We start from the raw sequence: 22,010 nt of genomic DNA on the forward strand, positions 1-22,010 counted from the left end.
CTTTCCCATGCAGAACCAAGTAGAAGATGACGGCAGCGCATGCTGTTCCACTGCATGCTTCTCATGCTTTCACACTTCCAAGCCACTGTTCATGGGTAAGCCACAGACAGAAATCAGTCGAGTGCTTCAGAGTAAGCGACTGACTCTCCACCACACGGAGAGGCAGGGAGTAAGAACCCCAGAGGCTCTCATGGACTCACATAACAACACATGTTATACCTGCCAACCCTCCCAGTAAAAATGGAAGAATCCCAAATTCTCTGAGGGGCTCCAGTCTCCCGCCCAACCAGGTTCGTCTCCCGCCCAACCAAGTTCAAGTTCATCTCCTCGTATGGAGATCACCTATGTGGAAATGTAAAAAAGGAGGCCATTTTTCATGTTTTTATTTTTCTTTTTTGTTTTTTTTTTTCTTAGTTTACTCTTTTGGTAATGATCTTTTCTAGTAATAGTCATAAAATGACTCTTGACTCTACTCGAAATTTATGATCCAACTGTCCTATCAGTTGTCTGACATGTAAAATGCAAAGATAATACTCACCTTAAATCACTATGACAGTGGGATGGAAGTCATTGTTCTTTCTTTCTCTGTCTAAAGACCTAATGGTTTAAAAAGTTTTCCCTCCCCTGGTAGCCTTGATTTTTTTCTTCTTATAAAAGTGCCTCAAACTTGTTGAAATACAGTGACCCCCAAATTTACTTTCCTTGTCTTTCTCTTTCTAGAAATTTTATAGGCCACAATATTGTGATTACTTCAACTAACCATTTTCTCTTAATATTTGATATAGATGCTTTGAGAAGAACCTGTCATAGGGATCAGTCACAACCCACTGATTGAAGACAAGATAAAAACAGATTTAATTAGTGGAGAGTTAATGATTAATTAGACTGCTATGTTTAAAAGGCAAGATATTACTGACCATATAATAGATGTTTAACAAAGTGTTGGCAGCAAGAAACACAGAATTCTTAAATTAAAAGTTTATATAAGTATATATGCATGCATTGTTTGAGTAAAGTTGTCAAACAGCCTCAAGAAATGCAAATGTCTATTCTTCTACTTTTTAATGTATTCTTTTTTCTTTGAGCATTCAAAATAATCTTTAGTATAAAGTACATATACTAAGTCATCCAAATTAGTAAGCTCCTATTTAGCTTTTATTTTACTTTGACTTGGATTTGGGGAAAAAAATAAGTTGATATATGACCTGTGTTCATCGGGGATGAGGGAAATTTTCAAGAACTACCATCTGTCCCAAGGTTTTCTTTCCCATCAGATTAAAAGATCTCAGGATCTCAGAGTCACACCAGGAAAAGAGAGATCGAGGAGCTCATGGGTGCTCTAGACCCCAGGTCATTCCTCATCACTCACTGTTGACTATACTTCCCCCTGAAAATAGATCTTCGAGTTTCTAAATTCTCAGTTAAATGGGTCTTTTATCATGTCCCTCACCGAGGAATATTTTGCATTATGAAAGTATTTGTTATATTTTGATAGATTTCTGTTTGTTTAAAAGGGAAGAAAAGTGATTTGGAATCATTAATCATTTAATCAGCCAAATGATCTAAGAAGAATGCTAGAAACCACGAGGCTGGCAGGAACAGTATGTATTTGGTGTCAATTAACAATGCTCTAAATGCTTCTCAACCATCTCTACACATTGGCATCACCCAGAGAGTTTTGAAAAATGCTCGTGCCCGGGCCCCATCAACTATTCTTTCATCTGTTTGGGGTAAAGCCCAGGCAAGGATACTTTTTAAAAGTTTACCAGGCAACTCTATCACAGAGTGATGGCAGTAGAAAGAGGAAAGTGAGGAGACACATAGATTGTGTTAAGCAGAAGATGAACAGAGACAGGAATATATGTCTGGTATGGACTCTGAATCTCCCTGTTATGAGATCAGTGACCTTGGCCAAGTCAGTCAAACTTCTGAAATAACAGTTTCTTAATTTTAAAATGATGGTGACACTACCCACCTCACGGGACAGTTATGAAGTTATAACCAGCAAAGGTACGTGAAGCAGTTAGCTGGGTATTCATCCCACCATGAGCACTTCAGTAAATGTTAGCTCATTCTAAATAATGCCTCATTCTCAGCTGTGTGTCCCCAGCACCGAGCACAAATTCCTGGCACATAGTGTACACTCAAATCATTGTTGAAATAATGAACAAATATTCCTATAATTCACAGCATTTACTGAGCCTCTCCTGATTTGGGAAAGCATCCTTGGGAAGTGAATGCTTGCCTCCTAACTTTTTTGTAGTTTTAATTCATTTACTGCCAAGAGCAATGCCAGACACCAAGTGCTTGCAGGAACATGCTATGGACCTGGGTCCTTGACAGGATGTCAGCAATTAAACTCCAAGAGACATATCTAACGCATCAGGCTAAGATTGTTTCCTAAACTTGTCTGATCATAGAACTCACAGTATTTCAGGTGATTCTGATGATCAAGCACATATGGGGAGCACAGAGTTAGAAAAACACATTAAAGTAAGGCTTGATGTCTGAAAACAGAGCAGGCAAAGAACTTAATTCTTATAGGGAAGAGACACACAAAATGGGCTTTTTTTTTTTTTTTTTTTGTAACACAGAGGTAGCAAATACAAGTGCTTCTAGCCTCACCAAACCAAATGCATCTGAGGCCTTCTTCACTTCACAGAACAAGAACAGGGCAGAGACCAAGCACAGTGGTTGACTTACAGTACCTGGACGCATCTATGTGAGCTCTGAGTAAGCTTACAGCCCTACGGATAGTCAAACACAAAAGATAAATAGTGGGAATTTCACAGCATACCTCAAAATCCCATGGCTCCCTTCTATTTTTGTATAAATACATATCTCTATTTTATATAAATATGTATCTATCTCTACCTCTAGGAACAGATGGGTGTGAAGGCAGATTTTGCATATGTTTTGACCATGATGAAATAAATCACCTACTCTTGATAATCTACAGGATCGCTTATCCTGCCTGGGTCAGTGTTGTTGAGAGAGTTAAACAAAAGAGCACGCTTTTCGAGAATGTTAAAATTATGTCAAGAAGTTACTGTGTAGAATTGTTGGTGATATATGCAAGAAACCTGTAACACTTGTCCTATGTTCCAAAACAAATCATCTCTATTATATCAAGGGCAGCTAACTCAGTGATAAAAGCATTCGCTTTGCAAGATCAACACTAAAAACACAGTGAAATGCTGTACCCTCACTTGGATTTTTGCATTCCTCTGATTCCAACAGCAGTCGCCCCCTAGACATTCTGTGCCTGCTCTTTTGCTAAAGACCTAAATAAAAAGGCTTTTTGTTTTCCTGTACTTCAAACCAGGATAATTTTACCTTGCCACAGAAATAATCCTATCAATAAAATCCTGATCATGCTTATGACTCCTTGCTGGGCTATTAAGAAATAGTTATGGGTAAATCACTCAACTGTGACTGAAACTTAACTACCTCTTATTAATCTTCAGGGATTTTTCCAGGTTATAAGACCACAAATGACTGGTTATAATAACAGATCCCAAGAGAAGAGATCTGTTCTCTCTTCTTTGTCATCCCAAATAAAGTCTCCCCCCCATCATATACTGGACAAAACTCTGGTAGACAGTAGGAGAGAGAGTAATGGACTTAGTCTATTAAAGCGCATTCTTACTTTGCTGGGCTCCCATTGTACCAGGGAACAAAGGCTGCTCTGAGGATGGGCAGGCAGAAGGATAAAGAAAACGTATTCCAAAAGTTACAGACAGGGTCCCAACAGCTCCAACCAGGCCTATTTGACTAAATCACAAGTACTAATGAAGCTTTAGAATTCACCAAAGGAAATGGTTCAGGCAATTTTGAGGCTAATTTACAGGATATTATTGGTCGTTGCACAAAATTAGCTATTACATTTCATGGGTTCCCAGTATTTTAAGAAGATTATCTAATCAGAAGAGATAAACCAAAAAAAGGGGGACTATTATGAAGAAAGCTCATACAGGGCTATGAAGAAATGAATGCAGCATTATTTATAAGTAGAACATTAGAAACAATATAAATATCCACCAGTAGGCAGATGGATCAATAAACTGGGATATATCCACAGCATGGGATACATACAGCAATTTAAAAAATGAGTTAAGTCTACATATAATAATAGACTTTTCCCCAAGAATCTTTTTTCACTAAGAAAGGCAAGTTTTAAAGCATTATGTGAAGAATTATTTATTAAAAACACACACCCTTACACTAGAAGTGGTTCTGTATTTCTTCTGTGGGTGCATTTCCATGCATGTAAATGCACAGTAAAAACTCTGCATATATCATAGGAAGAGACAGTGGAGATGCTTATCATTTTAAATGCTGGTGAAAGGAGACTCTCTTATCTGAGATGTTTAATTTTTACAGGGAGCATATTTATATATTACTCATGTTACTACAAACTAAACAATAAAAGATTGAGCACTATCATTCTTTCAAAGAAACCAGCTTGTTCCCACTCAGTACTATGAAGTCACAACAGGCTATATTAAGGAAAGAGAATGGAGGATCCATTTTATATTCTTTTTAGAAGATAGGAGCAGCCCAGTGAGCTTCATGAGAAAGTTACAAAAAAGTGACAGTTTGGAAAATTTAGGGGACCAAGTACAAAATATTTTTTCAAATGATGTCATCTCATGATACATAAGTTTTGTAAAAGCTTTCTCAACTGTGGTCTTCTACAACCTGACCCCACAGAAAATTCACGTAAGTCTCAATCCCTCAGCTCCAAGTATATGCACTGGTATTTGAACATCTTTAACTTGCCTGTCCAATCAAAATATTGTCTAGTAATATTTTCAGTCCGAAAGAAAAACACTGACATTTGTAACTTTAAATATAACTTGGACTTCAAATATATCAACAGACCCAGGCTTGATTCTTAAATTTGGGGTTTTCATTTGAATTATTTAAAATCATCTATCTTCCATTACCTTTTTATTTCTACAAAATAACTTCTTCATCTCTCTAAATAATGAGGTGATGAAACCTAGCAAATTACCCAAGCAGCCCTCACTCCCTTTAGCATCAAGGTTTCACAGAGCTGCCAATTCCACAGTTGCTCGTGGAGTAAAAATGAAATACGCGGTTTAATTCCAACTCTTTATAAACCATGTCTCCTGAGCATGATACACTCAAATAGATTTCCTTTACTCCTCCTCTCTAGAATCATTTGTTTAGACACAAATATCCCAAATAAAGCTGACTTTATTTAAAGATCCATCTTAACTGTTCTCAGTAAGTTCTATCAACTTTCACTGTCCTTCTCAGCCCTTGTTTCACTGACACTGCCTACATCCTTTAAGGCCTACCACAAATGGCATATTTTCTATTTAGCTTACCCTGATCCCCACGACCGAAAATGCTCCATACTGCTTCATATTCACACTGTGTTTATACATCTTAGGTAGCACTGACCACTCTCCATCTTGGATAGATAGGCCACCTTGGATGCTGACCATGGCTGATTCAACCAACCTGTCTGGCCCCTTCCTCTCACCATCCTTTGTGTGTTTCTCCCAAAGATGCATACTGACCAAAAAAGCAAACCTTCCGAGATAGTAGGAGGCACTCTTTTATTAAGGATTTACACACAGCTGAATTTTTCAAAATCCACAAACACTCTGCCCAGTGACTTAAATAGTTCTAGCTATATTCCCCACTATTGAGCATACTCTTTGTGGAAATGGATCACGGTGGATTCATCTTTGGACCTCCTACTGTATACAATAGCATCTCTGAATGTAGTTAAATAAACATGAACTGAATTCAATTAAGAACATCTTCTCTATTATTTATTTTGAAGCAGTATGATAGAATATAGAAACATATACATATATGTGTATATGTATGTATGTGTACGTGTGTGTGTGTGTGTCTATGTGTGTGTGTATATCCTCAAATTTGGAAAAACATTTGACTCTGCTATTCTCCACCTACATTCCAAATTTTCCGTTAGTCACTTCCCAATGTCTTAAATGAATTCTCTAATACATTGACCTCCAAATCATGGCTAAAACTTGCCACCCATGATCCACACACTACAAACTATAGTTTTTACTGTCATCTATGAACAGATCACAGACACAATGACTTTTCTCCTTGTTTTCTTCCTCATGGTTTTTTTATGTCTATAGAATTTAACATTGGTGTCGAAGAGTTTCAATAGAAGAGTTTAATTGTTCGGTATTACACAAATTAGTTACGTGGCTACAGCAAGGTTATTACGGGCCCAGGTGGTATTGGCTCAAAAGTCAGAAAGCTCTTAACCACTGCTGCATTGTCCCCACAAGCTCACCATACATCAGCTTTTAAATAGACTATGGTTCATTGGTTAACTTACTTGATGGCTTTGAAGCCCACTAAAGAAAAGACTACTAAAATTTTTAAAACATCTGATTCAGCAAGGCTGGCTAAAGAAAGACAGTGAGGCAGTGTGGCATACCAATAAGAGCTTGTTTTTTGGAATCAAAATTCCTGGGTCCAAGTCCCATCTCAAACTATTTAATAACTATATGATCCTGGGTAATTTATTTGACTTCTCTGTGCCTCACAATCCTCAGATATAGAGTAAGAATAACAGGATACCTCCTCATAGGATACTATGATGATAAAATAAGATACTGAATTTAAAATACTGAAAACTTTCCTAACACATATAAATGTTAGCTCTTCTTACTATTATTATTACTACATTGTCCTGAATCATAGATGGTAATAAAAAGGCACATGTTGAATAATGAATTTGGACTGTGCATCCAGACCGTGAGCTATAAATCCCATAACCCATTAAAAGTAACCAAGACTCTAGAGAAAGAACCAAGACTCTGATTCCAGGTATGGACAGGAAATGCATTAAATGATCCTGGGACATGGTATTGTTCCTAAAACCAACGAAGCTCTCAAAACCTCATGGCTCATAACAAATGGAGACAGACACCATGTGGAAGAGGTTCCAATGGTTGGAGATGAAACAATATAAACATAAGAAGAAGAATGATGACAACGTGTTGAAAAATACATAATACATAAAAACATAATTAAGTAATTTCATAATGATACTCTCCAAAAAAACAACCACTACTACATCCTATAAGGGTTGCTAAGGCATCAGCTTATTATTCTGAAAACTTACAAATAAAGGCAAATACTCAAACGTTTGTTGTGTATTTGTTGGGATGAAGGAAAGGTCTCTTTTCTAAAAATCATAGCTAAAAAGAGTGAAAATTGGAAAACGACTCCTTGGCAACCCCTAATGCAATAATAGACTTTGGCAAAACTCTTTGATAGATAACAATAGATGACAAGCTGATGGTGAACTTTATGATAGACAGATTAGGATGACAGTTCCTGAACCCACTGATTGATCTTAGCATCACTGAGAGTGAAATGGCTGATATCCTCTTCCTGTGATGGCAATGTACTGCCAGTGTATCCCTTTTACCAAAAAAAAAAAAAAAAAAATTAAACCTAAATATAATTGAGTCTCTGTGTCTAAATATTAGTTTACAAGAAATATGGGCAATAAGAGAAATAATTTGGAAACATGGTAAGAATCAGCCAAAATCAAAATATGGGAAATCCTATGGGTAAAGTGACCCAATGTCATCAACGGGTAAGTGGCCTGACAAATAACAGGCGGTATTGCTCTATACTAAGGGAAGCTTAAGAACTACGTCAACAAAAGGCAGTTGTGAACTTTGGATCCTGACTTGAAAACCAGTAAAAAAAGATATATTTTAGGCAATAGGAAAAAATTTTAAGGGATTATTAACATGACTGAGATAATGGCATTTGGGTTTTTTTAATGCTCTTTTACAGAAGCATAATGAAGTGTTTACAGACTAAGTGGTATGCTGTCTAATGTTTGTTTTAAAATACTCTAGTTAAAGAAAAAGTAGGGGGATTCCACTTCCAGGAAGATGGGGTAGATGGGGTGAGGCCAGGAGGAAATGGATATGACTCCTGACAAGGGAACACCAGGGATGCTCATGGGGATGCAATGTTCTGTATCTTGACTGAATCAAGGTCAATATCCTGGTTGTGATTTTGTACTGTAATACTGCAAAATGTTACCATGAGGGGAAATTTTGGAAGGGTGCAAGTGATTCCTCTGTATTGCTTCTCACAGCTGCATGTGAATCTCAAAAGAAAAAGGTAATTCATAAAATGAAAATATGAAGTAGCAGGAGACACATGAAAAAGAATGGCAGAAAAGTTGATGGCTAGAGGATTCATTATAATCTTTCTCTTTCTTCATTTGCTTGAAAATTTCCATAACAAAAAGGGTTTCTTAAGGTTTAGAAGAGTAAACTTTGCAATTTCCCTACAAACTGGTATTATCTCCTGATTTTCCTAACTAGTGTGTCTGCGGACTCCCAAATTCCCATACCACTAGGCTATTTTACACACTCTTGCTACTTGTTTCTTTCTAAAATACTATATATATATTTTTTTTTTTTTTTTTTTTTACTCTATCATTCCTTTGCTTAAAAGGAACTCTGCTGCTACTTCAGGATAAAGTTCACAGTTATAAAAAAAAAAAAAAAATTCCTCCACAGTCAGGCCTGAGCAATTGTATGTTCATCTCCCACACACCCTCTGCATAAACCCTGCACTTCGGTCAAACTAGACTCACAGTTCCACGGATATAATTTTGGACACAGCACTCGTGCCTGTGTGCCATTCTCCTGCCTGCTACTCTCTCTCTACTCCACAGACCTAAATCTCACCCATTTTTACAAAGCAGAACAAAACCCATCTTCTTCATGAAGCGCCCCCCACTTCATAACAAGACTCTTAAGAGTAAGGATCACGTATTTTATCGCAATGCCTACTAGCCTTCCTGATACAATCGAGGTTTTCAATGGAAAGATGTGGATTTAACTGAATGAATGTTTAATGTAAAGCCTTGGAGAGATTACCAAATTTTAGAAAAAAAAATTTTAAAGTAGAAATGTTAAAGAGATTTAAAAATAAAAACTGGAATTCAGTACACTTGAATTTCAAATAGTAATACTATATATAATTTGTTTTATCACCTTGGGTAACTCATTTAACATATCTTGGCATTTGGTTCTAAAATATAAAATGAAGCACTAGGCTCCTCATTTTTTAATATGTAGACACTATACTTGCCTCTGGAAAAAAATATCCCAAGGGCTTCCATAGACTATAATTTTATTCGTAAACATTACTCATCGACAGAGTCTAAACTTTATATAAAATACAGAAAGCAAAACAGTATCCCTGATCCACCAGTTTTTAAATAAACCTGAGTCAATGAGAATGAATCACATGATGAGTCTGGAGACCACAGGAAGTAGGACCACCATATCATTTAAAGGTATTGCATTTGATAAGTCTTCCTACAGTACCTGCACCCTAAGGGAGGTATAGTCTCTCTTCCCATAGCATTAAAAATCTGCCATCCCATAACTTGAAGCTAACTGTCAAGGATGTATAGTACAAAGGCAGAAACATTTTATTTCAAAGATTACGACCTTGTCAAGAAACCACTAAGGTTTCCCTGAATACTGAGGTGGATACTCACAAGGACAGGAAGTGCACTGGGGAGAACACAGAATGAGATTAGATATTAAGAGAATAAATTCTACTTTGTCTTAAGAAAAAAAAAATGTCGCTCTCTAAGCAGGCCTGTGTATTCAGGAAGGTCATGATTCATGGTCTGCCTTCCAGGTTGGAAGTGGCAGGAATCTTAACCAAACCATGAAGCCTGCACAGTTTGCCCTCACACTGACCCTCTGGGAATGCCCAGGCTGGAAGAGAACAGAGTTGTATAAGCATCAGCTATACCCACCACTAGTACTCAATGAAACTTGGAAGAGCACCTATCAAAGAGAATATCATTAGCACATGAATGAGGAGGCAACATTCCTGCTCTAGAACTTTGAATTCATTAGGATGGGGAGGCTGGTTCCATGAGAGAGCCCAACATGGGAAAGAGATGGGCCAATGGGATGAACTGCGGAAGCTAAGCACAGGGCCTTGGGGATGAGTGAACTGAGGTCATAGGAACCCAAAGACTAGTCTGGGGAGAAAAGCACGAAGCAGCAGTTCATTTTTCTCTGCACTGGCCCAGCAGCACGAGAGTCCTGGCAGTTACCTGAGGTTTCTTCACCTTAATGATCCAAGTGGGCGGGACAATAACAGCAGCATGAGCCCCCAGGGAGCAGGGTTCTTCAATGTGATGCAGCATGAAGCAGGTCACCTTATTGTGAAACTGAAGAGAAAAATAAGCCAGTAAACAATTCTGGTCAAAGAGTAATGCTGCAGCAAGAAGGGATAAATATGTACACGCACACACACACACACACACACACTCATTACATGCACAAAAATACATATGCATGCACACATGCACACATGGGCACACACTGAGGACTGAGGACATGCTTTCCTCATCACCACCCAGCCAGCCTCAGGAGCTTAGGAGACCAGACTTCAAATTTATTCCGGTTTACAAACTTATAACATTGATAACAAGAAATCAGTCTAGCAGGATGAAGCCTGCTAAAACTTTCTAATTGTTGCATGGAATATTTACTTAAAAGTTTTAGAGTCTTGGAGGGTTCTATTAATCCTGATTTTGCACAAAATGTTCACATACACTTCCCTTGACCTGTGCTGGCCATGGACTTGGTTGATCTAAGATAAGGTTAAGAAGGAAATGAACAGGCAGAAAGGCAATGCCTACCACCTGCCTTTCCTTTTCCTATCATAGATATAAATCCTCCCAGGTTGTCTTTCCAGTTTAGAGAAGGCAGAAAAGAAGCATGATGTCTCTTCTACAGAGCTGAAAATCCCAGAAGTAACAAAGTACAAAGAGATTGCTTCTGTTGGGTTTGTCTGGGACTGCTAAAAAAAATTTCAATGACCCTATTACTCTTGGCAAGTCTAAAGTGATTTTTGCTTTTGAAAGGAAGTAAATGTAGGCTAACGATCATAACAATACCAAAGTATTAGGGTCTTAACTGTATACCCCAACAGTGACACTCAGACTGGTGACCTTAGGCCAGTCAAGTTTTCAACCATCTTTTGTGTGACTATAAAGTGATAGTGATGTGTAATAACATTTATTTTTCTGAAAAAGAAAACTAAAATCAACATTATGCAATAATTATAGGCCTTAAATTTTAATCACAGTGATTTTAAAAATTTAACCTCAGTTTCTTCTTAGATTATACTTCACGTAACTATATAATTTATCATTTTAACTGGAACAATGTTAAAAGTAAAAAGTATCACTGATAATAATTATGTTGAAAACACAAACACAAATTAGGACTGTCTCCAAAAAAACTGGCAAATATGCCCACCCTAATTACATTACATAATATTAGAGAGGTTTTTGTTTTCATTTCTACATGTCTTCAAGATCTGCTGTGATCCAGTGGCTAATTATTAATCAAGCAATTGTGTATAAAATACTGGTAAAATAATTAATAATTCTGCCTGCCACCAGTTATTGGTGATCTGCAAACAAATATACCAGATAAATATTATTAACATTTGAATACCTTCTTTAAAAATTGCTTTTTTTTTCTTGGCAATTCAAATAAACCCTCAAATGTATGACCACTGCATTTCTAAAACATTAGGGATCGCAGAGACTGCCTATGTCAAGTCTCTCAATGAATACTTAAGTAATCTCCACTCTAGAGACTCAGAGGTACATCCAAGATTGCACAGTTTTTAAATGATGGAATCAAAACCCCAACCCTGGAAATCCAGGTCCCAAACCCCATATTCTTTCTCCTGTACCATAAAGGGTTACATATTTATTTGCTTGTCTGACATCAAATATCCTAGAAGGGGTTCACCTGGACTGTGAAAACATATCAACCGCTGTAATTTGTGTTCAAATCTTTTGTACCTATCGTCCTTACAAAAATCACCTTCTACAAGGTGGGAAACTGGGAAACTCAAAGATAAGTGGAACTGACCAAAGCTCTACCACAATGGTCAGGTGAAAGTTGTCCTTTGTAGTGATTCAGTTGGACTACAGATTAACAGAAAGAGAGCACACATGTTCATTGTAAAGTGGGATTGAGTTTCCAAATTAATTGAATCTGGATAGACCATCTCACCACAGCCTGGTAGCTGCACAGGGCAGGAGCAGATGCAGCCGATCTGAGCACACCGCTGCCCAGAAGGCTGCCCCACCAGTGGGGTCTCACCAGATTAGAAGAACCAGGAGCAAAGATAGCAGCACTGGGGACCCCAGGACCACAAATGGAGATATTGCCTTGCTGGTACAGAGCTTCATTCAATAACTAGGATGGCCTTACACTTGTGCACACGTTCTTGAACAGATGTTAAATGATTATTTGTGTAACAACTAACTGAAAGTAAATGAAAATGCCAGGAATAAAAAATGTCACAGGATTGTGATGCAGCGACACTGAGCTTTCCAGACCACCGAGTCTCTATCTAGCGACAGCAGGTTCTTCTGACATGTAGGGGCTAGAGATATTATTAAGTTGAACTACATGGAAGTGCCAAACTGTAAATGGTTTTGACCCACAAAATGTCCATTTCATATGTTCCAACTAAATGCATCTGTTCCAGCCCCATGGCCTGTGTGGCTAGTTCAGTGTGATGTGTGTAGTGGCAGGAGTTTTCTGCAAACCTTTAACCTCACCAAGACACCACAGCCTTTTCTTTGCAGGTCCCCTGTGCAATGAAGGGGTTATATATTCCAACTTATTCAAAAGAATAGGGAGATTGAGAAATTACAGCAGGCATCAGCAAACTTTTTCTATAAAGGCACAGGGAATAAATATTTTAGGCTTATGGGATCATCCACCTCTGTTGCAATTACTCATCCTTGCCATTGTAGCATGAAAGTGCCTATAGACAATACATAAATGAAAAAAACAGCCACAGACAATGTATAAATAACTGGGCATGGCTGCATTCCCATGAAATTTTATTTACAAAAATAGATGGCAGCCAGACTTGGCCTATGAGCTGTAGTCTGCCAACACCTAGGTTAGACTATATGTTATGTGGTAAAAGAAAGAACAGGTACACAGGTACACATGTACAAACAAATAAGAAAATGTAGCATCTGGTACAGACCGAGGAATTATGCTCTAAATTAAGTGGGAAAAAAGGTAGATTAAAGAAAAATAAATAGGGACATTACCATCAGATCCTAATGAGTATATATGTTCAAATGTAAGAAAGAGCTACATTTCAATGAGTGTACAGACAACATCTAAACCTAAAAAAGCATACAAGAACCACTCTTCTTATCCTCACACTTAGCCCCAAAATAAAAAGTCATGCACATTAAACATTAAAACCAGAAGAGCCAGGATTCCTGTCCACCTATGTTGGAGGGACCTCTTAGGTCATACGTTGCTTTGCTTCTAATGTTGTACCTTCATACCATAGGAGGAGTTCTCAACAATACTGAGGCACTGGAGGGAAAATGTGGTCTAGGTGTGAGAAGTCCTCAACTCTAGACCCAGTGTTAGAATTAGGGGAGGATTTTCTAGTCTTTGACCCCAAGCTTTAATGTACATAAAATATAGAAGTTAATTTATCTCTCTAGTGTATCCCAGCTCATCTATGCTATTGTTCTATAGTTTCAGTCTGTCTTTCTTCCTCCAAGGATGCTATATGAGAAAAGCAATACATTAAATTAGGAATGCCTTCTACTTCCAGGGAGAAACTCAAATAATGACACAAGTGTATTTCGACAAAACATGAGCCCACATTGCTTTATTTCATCCCAAACTTACCGCCTGCTTGCACCAGGAACAGCTGATAGCCACAATCTCTTTACTGTGGAAGGAGAACTTTTGCTGGAAGCCCTGGGATATTAGGACAAGAGACAGATAATTTAAAACCACCTCAGTTACAGCGCACATTTGCCCTCCTGAAGTGCAATGACGTGAATAAGGCCAGAAGGCCAGGACTGTCACCCACCACTGGAGGTAAGTAGAATTGCAAAGGCCACATTGAGCACCACACTCTCCACTTTCTGCCTGCAATGATTTTCTAATCCTGAAGCATTTCAAGCGAGAGAGAGAGGAGGTGCTGGTATTTCCTAGACCACCTACTACTCAAAGTCAGCCACACAAAAAGAGCTTTTTGAAAAAATAAATGTTGTTCTGATATGTTTTTATTATAACCAAAGGAAAAGCCATTATTGGTTCACATGGTCTTGTCTAACAATAATCATTCATCTCAGAGGCTCTATACAACTTTAGCATCCGAGAACCCAGAAAAAAAAAAGAAATGAAATATCAGAGAGACAATAACTGGAACTCCGGGTCTGGGAGAAGTCCAAGGGTGTAGTAGTAAATTCAGACACTTTCATAAGCCCCTTGAGATGTCTCCACTCAAAACAAGCAGCTTTTAATTTTTATTCTTTACCAGGAAGCAACGATGAAATCAATGAAATGGTAAACCTAATCCTCTTAAAGGAACAAACTGAATTACTTTTCCATCCAGAACAGAAGAGGTGATTTTCGGCTGCTGCTGTCCCTAAATAATGGCCAGAGAGAAGTATGTAGTATTGCACAAAGAATTTTTTTAGCCTTCCTAAAGCTCATCCATTTCCCTCTGCCTGTGAAATCTAAACCCAAACAAAACATTCAAAGCCACAATAAAAAATGTTAAAACAGAGCTTTTGTAAGGTGATCAAAAGAAAACAGAAAGATGTGATAGGCAGGAAAGCTATTCAAGGCACTGGCTAAGTAAGTCTGGCTTAATGTGTACAGATAATTTTAAGTTGAAAATCAATTACCACATTATTAAATTATGTCCCAATGGCATTTTTCGGCGCCCATAATCCCTGCCCATCTGCAGTACTTTATATACTACCGAGCATTTCCTCCTTTTGAACTTCTCTCGTTTTTGTTTTTTTTTTTTTTTTTTTTTTTGAGACGGGGTCTTGGTCTGTCGCCCAGGCTGGAGTGCGGTGGCCCAATTTCGTCTCACTGCAAGCTCCGCCTCCCGGGTTCACACCATTCTCCTGCCTCAGCCTCCCGAGTAGCTGGGACTACAGGCGCCCGCCACCACGCCTGGCTAATTTTTTGTATTTTTTTAGTAGAGACGGGGTTTCACCGTGTTAGCCAGGATGGTCTCAATCTCCTGACCTCATGATCTGCTCGCCTCGGCCTCCCAAAGTGCTAGGATTATAGGCATGAGCCATCTCGCCTGGCCTTCTCTCCTCTCTTGATTTCCTAACACACCATCCAAGTTCTCTTCTACCTCTCCAGTCTTCTATATGTGGACAGACAACCAGGACTGGTTTCACTACTTTTGCTCCAACCTGAACTACCACTTCCAGAGACATGACCTTAACGTCAGACTCTCCTGGGTTTTGAAAGTATCCATCAATACCTCCTTCTCAAAAACCTAAGCGGTATTTTCACTCCCTGTGCAGAAAAGAGTTAACATAGCAAATCAGACTCCTTAAAAAGGCTGCTTGCAGCTGAGTGTGGTGGCTCACGCCTGTAATCCCAGCACTTTGGGAGGCTGAGGCAGGCAGATTGCCTGAGGTCAGGAGTTCAAGAGCAGCCTGACCAACATGGGGAAACCCCGTCTGTACTAAAAATAGAAAAGTCAGCTGGGCTTGGTGGCAGGCGCCTGTAATCCCAGCTACTCGGGAGGCTGAGTCAGGAGAATTTCTTGAATCCAAGAGTCGGAAGTGGCAGTGAGCCAAAATCGTGCTACTGCCCCCTAGCCTGGGGAATAGAGCAAGACTCCATCTCAAAAAAAATAATAAAATAAAAAATTTTAAAAAAAATAAAGAAAGACTGCTTGCAAGGTTGGCCCTTGGTTGGCATCTGGGAACTCGGATTGCAGGAGGGTTTCTCCAATTGACAGCACAGTTAAGAGAGTCTCATTGGGCCTAAACTGTTTGCGCAGACTGGGCATGGTGGCTCACGCCTGTAATTCCAGGACTTTGGGATGCTGAGGTAGGCAGATTGCTTGAGCTCTGGAGTTTGTGACCAGCCTAGGCAACACAGTACGACCTTGTCTCTATATTAAAATTAAAAAAAAAAAAAGAAAAGAAACTTTTTGCACCAATGTAGGTTTTGTCCTTCTGGAAGTCTGGAATTTTATTATGTGCAATGCAGAGACCTGCATACCTAACACTTCGGCCCACTAGACTCTGTGTCCTCTTGTAAGCTGTTCTGTTTAGGCAGTTGCAACTCTTATGTGATTATGTGAAAAGTGCTTATGTGAAAAGGCCTCAATAAAAACCGTGGACACTGAGTCCAGTATTCCTTCCACATGTGTTTCACAGTACTTTGCTGGAGGAATTAGGCACATCCTGTGTGACTCTCCTGGGAGAGGACTCTTGGAAGCTTGTGCCTGGCCTCCTCCAGACTTTGTGCCATGAGCCCTTCCCTTTGTTGATTTTACTTTGCATTCTTGTGCTGTAATAAACTATAGATATTAGCACTACACACTGAGTCCTGTGTGTCCTCCTAGTGAATCACTGAACCTGGGGTGGTCTTGAGGACCCCTGATATGTTCCTCTCCTCTCAGATAAGGACTCCTGCTATTTCTTCTTCTGTCAATGACAGTATCTTTTCCCAAGAAAAAAAAAAGTGCTTCTGACACACACACATACACACGGACTTAAGTGCTGAATTTTGATGTCCATGTGTTTACTACTACAGGGCCAGCAACAGCCCCCACAGTCCCCAACACCTGAGAGTTGCAACTGCCTAAACAGAACAGCTTACAAGAGGACACAGAGTCTAGTGGGCCAAAGGGTTAGGTATGCAGGTCTTTTCAAAGATGATGCTAAACTGTTCAATATGAAATAAGATGGCACCAAAACTGCAGAAATGACTTCACATTGCAGCCATTTGAAAAGTTCCTCATCATCCCCCAAGCCATTTTTCAGGGAGCAAAAAAAGGCTACAGCGACACTTTGTGGCTACTGTGTGAGAAAGAAAAGAGCAGCAGAAGCCGGGGTGAGACCCGAGTGCCTCTGTCCAGTCCGGTATCACGCTCTGCTGAGGGTCACCTCCCATCCGGATTTTTGCTCCATTTTCTAACTTGTCCCTCCACTGATAGTCTGTTTCTCCCTTTATTCCTCACTCTATCCTGGGCACTGCCACCAGGTGAAATGATGCTTTCTAAGTTTCTGCCTCCCGTTCAAAATACTTGAATGACACTTCTTTCCTTACAGATTAACAGAATAAGCTCTTCATGCAGGTATTCAGGGCCATCCATAATCTTCCCACCAATTTTCTGACATCTATCTTCCACTCCTTTGCATTATAAATTCCTGTCCGTAGTGAGACAGGTCTACTCATATCCACAATATGTTTTATTCTTTTATAGTTCTATTTATTTATTTATTTTTGGCTGTTTCTTCACTCCCAACATACCATCTAGAAACCTACCCCCATTTCATATACAGTATCTAAATTTTGCTTCCACTAAAAAAATCTACAAGAGTCTTCCAAAATAACCTCAACTCACTGTGACCTCTCCTTGTACAGGCTTGCCTTGCCTCGTACCTACCCTTGCCATTATAAATAGCTGCCCTATGTGGCTGGTTATTTTGTGTGCACATGTATTATCTCTCCAATGGAACTGTAAGTTCTTTGAAGGCAGTCAGTCCTTGTCTAGTTCTTAGCAACCTGGCATAGTTCTTTGAACATCATAGGCATGCCATGATATTTTCTGATTAATTGAACAAAAAGTTGCTGCTATTCTGTCATGATCTAATTACAAACTTCATGCTATCCAGACATTATAAGCCTTACCCAAGCCACCTGAAAATGTTTCCTCACAGCATCCTTCCAGGCAAAAAAACTAACCCCTACAGCCACTGCAAAGATGGTAGGATTCCGATGTTCATTTTTAAGTCCACAATATTAAAATGCGGCATGGATAAAAATCAATACAGTAGAATTTGTGGCAAGACAGCAGTAGTAGCCACAACTAGAGGTCTGCTAAATATTACAGTTTTAAATGTATCATTATTAAGTCTTAAATGCAATCACCAGGCCACCATCCTCTCCACTTAGATATCAGATGGCTGTGCATGAAACAAAAGCTGAGGAGAGACGGCAAAGCTCAGAATCATTCTTGGATCTTCTTGTTGGCTGAGTGATCTTAGGCAAATCACTTAACTCTTCTAACTTCCTCTTTCATGAGAAAATGGGAATAATAATACAAACCTCTCCTATAACACTAAGTGGTTATAAGCATCAAATGAGGCCATGCATTTAAAACTCTTTATAACACTTTACCTACTTATGTATTTAATGTGTAAGTTTATATAAAGCTAAGGAGTGCTTTTATTGCCAAGATCTATGAACAAGAATCTCTTCCACCATCTCGCCGAGAAAGCTTTCTGGTGTCTAATATGTGACTAAGTGATGCTCTACTCAATGATATAGGGTGAGTGTATCTAGCCCCACCTCGCTACTAAATATTAGCCCTCTGGTTTCTGGGAGAGAATAGATACAATACACTGTGGTACTCACAGCCAGACCGATACTAGAAACAAACAATAAGGCCAATCACAATTGGGGCACTGGGCACTACACTTATGCAGTATTGTGGCAGGGCCCTTGGCAATGAGCCTGGTGGTAATCAACTCTGTGCTTTGTTTTAGATTCTTGTCTGGCAGACTCACAGCAACCATAGCTTCGGGCTTATCATCTAACACAGAGACATAAATAGAGCACATCAGAGCCTTCATGGACCAAGTTCCCATTAAACCACCTGCTATAGGAAGACTCTGGCCAGGCTCTCAGCATGCCAAAATGAACCAGATTCCAAATTACTCATTTTTAAATGTTGGCCCAAATCTGCTAATATGGTACTGACAGATGCCCTGACTGAAGTTCAACTGACTCTGTGATTTTTAAGAGCTGTTTAGTTCAGTACTGTCAAAGAGGAAAATAGGGATGGGAGGCCAGATGCTTTGGATCCAACTGACTTCAGGATTAAAAATACCAAGAACATTGAGGAATAAGGTCTTTTTTTGTTCTTTGGGATTTTTCAATCAAATTGAGCCTTTGGAATAAAGTTTAAACCAGATTTATTCTGAGTACTAAAGTTTTGTTGCCTTCTGACTTCTTCTGTCATCTAGGGCAGGCACCAAAGGGCACTCAGTTTTACAGCCTTGGCTGAAACCAGGAAAAAAAGGGCTTGACTTAAAATAAGCTGAATTTATTTCATTATTTCTGTATTTAACTTTGTTTGGGGTGAGAGAATATTCTGACCATAGGCTGATTCCCTATTTGATCTGATTTGATCCAACACAAGAGTTGATATTCCTCCTACCTCCAAAACTTTAAACAACAAAATAAACCTCTCCATATCCACTAGCGTGTCCAAGGGTCATAAAGTATTACAAAGGACAACCCCATGGAATTATAAAATAAGACTGACTCAATTTGCTTTCGTTAATATTTATCTTAAAACACAGAACTCCAAACATTTCTACACAAATCCTTCCTATGATTTTTGAAAAAAAAAGTACTTTTATGTCTTTTATATTTCATCTCTAAAATGTTTACCATACATTTAATTAATGGCAAAGTTAAGTTTCTAGCAAAATAAGATGAAAATTTTAAAATGAAACTGTTGGACCACATATAAAGGTATTCTATGGGATAGCAATAACATAGTGATTTGGTACACACTAGTGTCAAGACAATTTTTCCATTTTCACTTTGCTAGAAGACCTCAAACTGGTTGTGGTGTTTCAACATAATTGCTTCCAACCCTCCGAAGTTGACAAACAACTGTGATGTTTGGGCATTCCACCAGTGGAAGCAGATAAGCAACTGAGACCTTCACGCGACCCAGGTACAGACCCACACCAACCTAATTGAAAACTTTTTTCGGTGATAAAAAGTGGCATTTGTTTTAACCAACTATCTACTGACTTACAGACTATATCTGTCTTATCCAGAGTGTAGCCTTCAGTTTTTAACCAGCAAAACCCACCATAAACCAAATCCCTAATACATACACAAATTATTGGCTTTTTCCTTCAACAAATTATTCAGCCTAGTTTTCTGCTGATACGTGTACCCTTGCCTGGTAATGTGACTAATGTGAAACCTTGAAAATTAGGCTGGTTTGATAATATGCCTTTTTCATAGTTTTCTCACAGTGTAAAAATGGTAGCATAATATTCTAGACTTTGCAAAACTAGGGTTTATTTACCCATAGAAAACCTAAGTTATCTAAATTTCCTAAATTTTCTATACAAATTTTACTAGTCTTAAAATTGTTATAAATATTTAAGATCTTCAAAATGTAAACATATATATTCATCTATATTGGATTATAGTAAACAACATCTTTATAATTTCTGACAGTGCTGCAAATTAGGTGAATCTAGATAGTTACTTTATTAGAATCATCTTTGAAAAATCTAAATGCATGTCTCTTGGATTTAATTACAATATCTTTTATGGCATTAATAAAAGACTCTGAAAGTTTGTCAGTGCCCTTACTGTCTATAATATTTTCCTGTTCCAGAGGAATCAAGGATTTATGCCCATAGATTGACATTTTTTTACCCCTCTGTATTCTAAATTCCTCCATTCTAATATTGTTGGTAATCACAATATATTATTAATCAAAGCCAATCACCCCCATCATCCTGAGAAAGGTTTTGCTTTTTCCATTCATTTATCTGAAGGCTCCTGCTGCAAGCTATAGATCATTCAGTCTTCTGGGGAAAAACATCAAAAATTTAAGGCACAAGATTCTCAGTACAACTTAACAACTCTTACCACAAATGTGTCATGCTGTATGAAACAACTAAGGCATAGCTTCCACGATATCTTCATTTCAGAAGCAGATGCCTTCGTGGAAATAGACAACTTAACCCAAGACCTTGGAATTGAGATAGACACCTATAACAATGGCAACTGATGTACATTTTAATTTACATTAACTATTTTTAGCTATAATATTTATATTTCATATTGCTATGACTATCCTGATATTAGGACAAAAATATTTTTTCAGATAGTTAGTGCTATATTCAATCAGGCCAAAATCATATATGAACCTTTACCTGTTGGGTTTATATCTTTGTCCTAGAACACCAGGAAGGTTTCTTTTACGAAAGTATTATCTTAGTAAGGCAACTAGCTATCATTATGACAATGCCGATCCATGAAAATTAATTTCCGCCTCTGATTAACTCATAATAAACTTACCAATAAAAATTATCATTTTAATGCTAATAATATTCACAAAGCAGGGTTTTTTTTTGAAAAAAAGACTAGTTAAAATAGTTTAAATATTTTCAAAAGATAGGACTGATGTTAACAGAGTTACCAATGACAAATCAGTTAAGCCACCTAACATATAATCTTGCCGATGGTGTGACATTACAGGAAATAATTGTCTTTACTCTTTACCCTTAGCTCGTTGATTGCAGAAAATGCTCTTCTGCCGGTAGAATTATCTACACTTCCTTTTTGTGTAAACATAGACTATTTTGCTATACTAGCTCCCAGACAACTGAGAAGGAGACTTTAAAATTTCCCAGAATTACTCAGATTGTGCCCCTCCTTGCTTCATGAGTTTATGTCAAGGTGACATTAGCATGTAATATATGCCTTAGAGGGAGAAAAGAGTCTGCTCTCTAGAAATAGTTTTGACTTCACTTTGGGGTTTTACTACATCTACTCTTCCCAGTAGTACCTCAAATGATCTAATAATCTTTGCAGAGCAATGTGCCTGATCAGGGAAGGTGAAGAGGATGCTAAGAGTGAAAAAAACTACATCTCAAAAGAACTAGCTGCAGCACCTAATCACTATGTACTAGCAGGAATGGGAGAGTGTGGGGGACTGGATCCTGAGGGTGAAGGATGAAAAAGGGCAGAACTTAGAGTTGGATAAAGGAGAATTTCCCATTGTGGGAGCACTCAACTATAATAGAGGATTTAACACATTATCAAGAACCCTAGAAGATGATAACACCAGGGTGCCTCTTGAAAATTTGAACC

At 38.4% G+C, this 22,010-nt stretch overlaps 1 protein-coding gene across 9 annotated transcripts in view; it reads right to left on the minus strand.

The window, feature by feature from the left end:
* DGKI (diacylglycerol kinase iota) overlaps positions 1–22,010 on the minus strand; it is a 470,612-nt gene that overhangs the window by 233,755 nt on the left and 214,847 nt on the right. For all 9 annotated transcript variants that reach the window (XM_063708791.1, XM_055347199.2, XM_031013291.3 and 6 more), the window contains 2 exons: positions 13,788–13,859; positions 10,142–10,258 (listed from right to left, as the gene is read on the minus strand). In XM_063708791.1, coding sequence (XP_063564861.1) covers positions 10,142–10,234 — 93 coding nt within the window. In that variant the 5' untranslated portion in view covers positions 10,235–10,258; positions 13,788–13,859. The remainder of the gene's footprint in view (positions 1–10,141; positions 10,259–13,787; positions 13,860–22,010) is intronic.

This window comes from Gorilla gorilla, chromosome 6 (genome assembly GCF_029281585.2).
Source record: "Gorilla gorilla gorilla isolate KB3781 chromosome 6, NHGRI_mGorGor1-v2.1_pri, whole genome shotgun sequence".
NCBI classification, from domain to species: domain Eukaryota; kingdom Metazoa; phylum Chordata; class Mammalia; order Primates; family Hominidae; genus Gorilla; species Gorilla gorilla.